We start from the raw sequence: 4,140 nt of genomic DNA on the forward strand, positions 1-4,140 counted from the left end.
TGTATTTATATTTTCTGTTCTATTATTTTAATTCCAATATTTTTGTATTACCTCTGCACATTGGAGTGCCCAGTTCATTGCATGGGCCGCTGAATAGTATGGCTTCGCCTTTCCATGGAGAAAATCATAGAGGGATCCTCCTTCTGCGTATTCCATGATAAGATAGACGCATTCGTTTTGAATCGAAACGCCATACAATGCAATAATATTCGGGTGCACAACTCTAGACAATTGTTTCACCTAAAAAAAAAACAAAGAAATTATATTTAATACTAAGTTTGATTGTCTCTATGGAAGGTTTCAACACACTTACCTCGGCTTGAATTGCTTTTTGTTCGGCTGTGATGTAAAATTCCTTAACTGCCACATAATGATTCTGCCACTCAGCCTTGTAAACAGTTCCAAAGGATCCTCTGCCAACAATCTTCCGAAAAACAAAAACAAATGAAAATAAAGATTAATCAAGAAAGTGATTCTATCCCTAATAAGTTTGTTGTTGTCGCGAACTTTTGGCATTCCTGTCCACCCCCGCAGACACTCGAAATAGGGTAACCTAATTTCGATGCTCGCTGTTTATATAACAAAAATAAACAAACAAATTCTTTGGCATTCTGGCCTTTGTTTTGGAAGTGTCTCTGGGTCGGGGACGAGGAGTTCTTATCTCTCATACAATCAATCCTCTTTATACTGCACTGCTTTCCACAAAAAACTACCTCATTTAGAAACTTTAGAGAAGCTTTTAGTGTGCGTAGTTTGTTGAAATGCACATCACGTTAACAACAACAAAAAAGAATATTAAAAAACAAAAAGAAAACCCCACAAATTATTGTTGTTAAATTTTACAAACCTCTCTGTTATGGATTTCGTCGAACTCGATTTGCCGAAGATTTACAATTGGTTGTCTGGCTTCAGCCATTTGGATTTTCCTCGGTTATTTAGCAACACTTCGATTGTTTTTTATATTTTCTTAGCATTTTTGCTTTTTCGACGATTGCAAAAATTAAATGAGATTTTAATTATTTTGTGGGTAAAACTCAATGAAAATAAAATTTAGTTGATAAAAATATAATTCTTCTGATAAAAATCGACGGTGGCGGATAGCTGTCAGCTGTCACGTAAACGTCAATTGTTTTTTTTTTCCTGCAAGTTTGTTTTGACAGTGATACCAGGTAGGCCAACATTGAGATGTATGACATTATGAAGCATATACAAGAACCAAGTAATGTTTGTTGCATGAAAATGAAGAGGGCAGCAAAATCTTCTGCGAAATTGTACAATGCATAAGGTTGGGAATTTCAATTTTTTGATGCAAATAATTTGGAAAGTATTTGAAAAAAATTGGAGAACTATTTCAAGAATTTGGAGAATCCTATGTATAAATTCCTCCATTCCTGAAAACATAACTCGTACACAGAAATGGTTGAGGTTCGTAAGTCACTAGGCCTTAGTTCTCAACGGACTGTTGATTTTTGTCTATGCGAAAATTTATTAGCAATTAAAGGTTTGGCATGAGTGACGCATAGTAAGAAAATTCAAATATTTGACAGTTAAATAAACAACAATTCATAAATGGCTACGCTATGCATTTTAATATTGATGTGATTTTTGGTTTATCATTTATATTAAATTACAATTTATTTCAAAACTTAACATATTAACAGATCAATATTTGTTATTCGCCAATTGATTTGATCTTTGCTATTTATCAACATAAAGAAAAACTGTCAAAACAAACATTTAGATAGTTTTAGGGGATTCCATACCATATTGGTGGGCTGCTGAACTAGATATACTCAGGAGAGGTTGTAGAAGGCTTTTCAATCGAGCAAAAAAGACTAGACAACCAAGACTAGTCTTGGTTGTAGACTAGATCAAGATTGGGACTCCTATAAAGAATCCCTCAAAAAGTATAAACTAGAATTGAGAATAGCCAAAAGATCCTCATGGAGATCCTTCTGTAATTCCATAGAAGAATCCGCGGAGGCATCAAGGATAAGGAAGTTTCTCCACAAATCCAACTATGCGTAGTTGTCTTAAAAATCAGATGGTACATGGACTAACTCTTGCGAAGAAACGCTAAACCTTCTATTAGACACCCACTTCCCAGATAGCTCCTAATCCGTTAATACAACAAACAGTCCTGGGTCGGGTATTAACTCATGGGCTCTGAATAGTTTTAAACCATACAAATCTCCAGGTCCAGATCAAATCATACCAACTGCGCTACAATATACCATTGATATAACTTCGCCCATCATTGAGATGATCTTTAAAAGTTGTATAAATCTGGTCTATATACCTTAGCGCTGGAGAGATGTAAAGGTAGTTTTCATTCTCAAGGCGGGCAAATGCTCGCATGTCACCCCTAAGGGCCTAAGACCTATTAGTCTTTCATTCTCAAAAACTCTGGAACGATTGATCGATATCCATATACGTAACAACATTGAGAAGAGACTATCAATGTCTCAGCATGCTTACTGCAAAGGGAAATCGGTAGAAACAGCCTTGCACACTCTGGTAAGAACTATCGAATACTCCCTAGAGAAAAAGGAAGGGCGCTTTCAACAACGTTGACACATCCGCTATCACTTCTGCTAAGACGACCTTAAACGTCGAATACTCAATATGTGAGTTGATTGATTTAATGCTAAAAAGCAGGATCATCAACTCTAGTTTGGGAGATTTTTGCACAAAAAGGTCTGTCAGTAGAGGCACTCCGCAAGGTGGTGTTCTGTCCCCTCTCCTGTGGAACATAGTGGTTAACCAACTATACTAATATCCCTTGAGAAGGAAGGTTACAGAGTGGTTGCATATGCCGATGATGTTGCTATCGCCATTACAGGGGAATATCCTAATACCCTGAGAGACCTCCTCCAAAATGCACTCAATATGTTCACTAGATGGGCTGATAACAGCGGACTTAGTATTAATTCTCAAAAAACAGACCTCGTCCTTTTCACACGGAAATACAAGATCCCAGTAATTGTATCTCCTTCAATAAAAGGTATACCACTAATTTTTACCAATGAAGCCAAATACCTTGGTCTGATATTGGACAAAAAATTAAGTTGGAAATCCAATATACAGGAAAGAGTTAAAAAAGCTACAGTAGCTCTTTTCCTTTGCAAGAAAGCTATAGGAAGCAAATGGGGTTTTCAACCTCGCATAACCTACTGGCTATACACATCGGTCATCCGACCAATACTTATGTACGGGGTTGCAGTATGGTGGACTGCACTGGAGAAAGTCACATACTGCGACAAACTCAGCAGAGTTCAGCGCACTGCATGTCTCTGCATAAGCGGGGCATTGCGAACCACACCCTCAGCAGCGTTAGACATTCTCCTCCATCTGACACCCCTCGACATCTTCAGTAAACAAGTGGCAGCGAGTACAGCGATAAGACTCGACGCCTCATCTCAATGGACAAACAACAATGTGGGGCACTCCATCAAGTAAGTAAGTAAGTAAGTAAGTTATTCATTTATTAACAGTTAAATACAATAGTTTGTTACAAAATTTGAATCTTAGAGCTATGGCTTAGCCGTCAGCCTTATTGGCAAATTTATATTTTAAATTTAATTAATGACTATAAATAAAATAAATTTTCAATAAATTCAAAATGGCAGGTATTTAAATGTATTCAGATATTAACAATTTTCTGTATTTGTAAACTGTTTTCAAGAAATTGCTAAGAGTTTTCCATTCACATTCGTTTAAAAGTTGTACAGATTCTTGTAATGTTAAAGTGGGTTTACCAAAATGCATAATTCTTTGTGGTCTGAATATAGGGCATATACTAATAATATGAAAGCAGTCTTCTTTTGCTTTAAGGTTGCACAGCGAACAGAATTGGTTAAAGCTTCCATTATAGGGGTTCCCATTGAGGTGAAGGACCTCGCACCTTGCTTTGAAGATTATAGATATCTCATCATACCTTAACGAATCATGGAAGTAGTTCCTTTGTTTTAGATTGTAATCCAATTGGCTGTATAAGACTCTGTTATCAGACTCTCGCGCCTTAAGGATGAACATATCACGAGATGCGTCTTCATTCTTCTGAATAATGTTGTAGAGATTTTCTTTCAAATTGCTTAAGTTGTTAGTGTCAATTATTAAGTTTTCACCACAAGCGTTACC

At 36.5% G+C, this 4,140-nt stretch overlaps 1 protein-coding gene across 1 annotated transcript in view; it reads right to left on the bottom strand.

The window, feature by feature from the left end:
* LOC129944655 (mitogen-activated protein kinase kinase kinase 7) overlaps nucleotides 1-1,109 on the bottom strand; it is a 71,022-nt gene extending 69,913 nt beyond the window's left edge. The window contains exons 1-3 of the mRNA XM_056054242.1: nucleotides 848-1,109; nucleotides 314-424; nucleotides 52-240 (exon numbers count right to left, since the gene is read on the bottom strand). Of these exons, the coding sequence (XP_055910217.1) occupies nucleotides 52-240; nucleotides 314-424; nucleotides 848-916 (369 nt within the window). The 5' untranslated portion in view covers nucleotides 917-1,109. The remainder of the gene's footprint in view (nucleotides 1-51; nucleotides 241-313; nucleotides 425-847) is intronic.
* Nucleotides 1,110-4,140: the final 3,031 nt, after the last annotated feature.

The sequence above is a fragment of the Eupeodes corollae genome, chromosome 2 (assembly GCF_945859685.1).
Source record: "Eupeodes corollae chromosome 2, idEupCoro1.1, whole genome shotgun sequence".
NCBI lineage: Eukaryota > Metazoa > Arthropoda > Insecta > Diptera > Syrphidae > Eupeodes > Eupeodes corollae.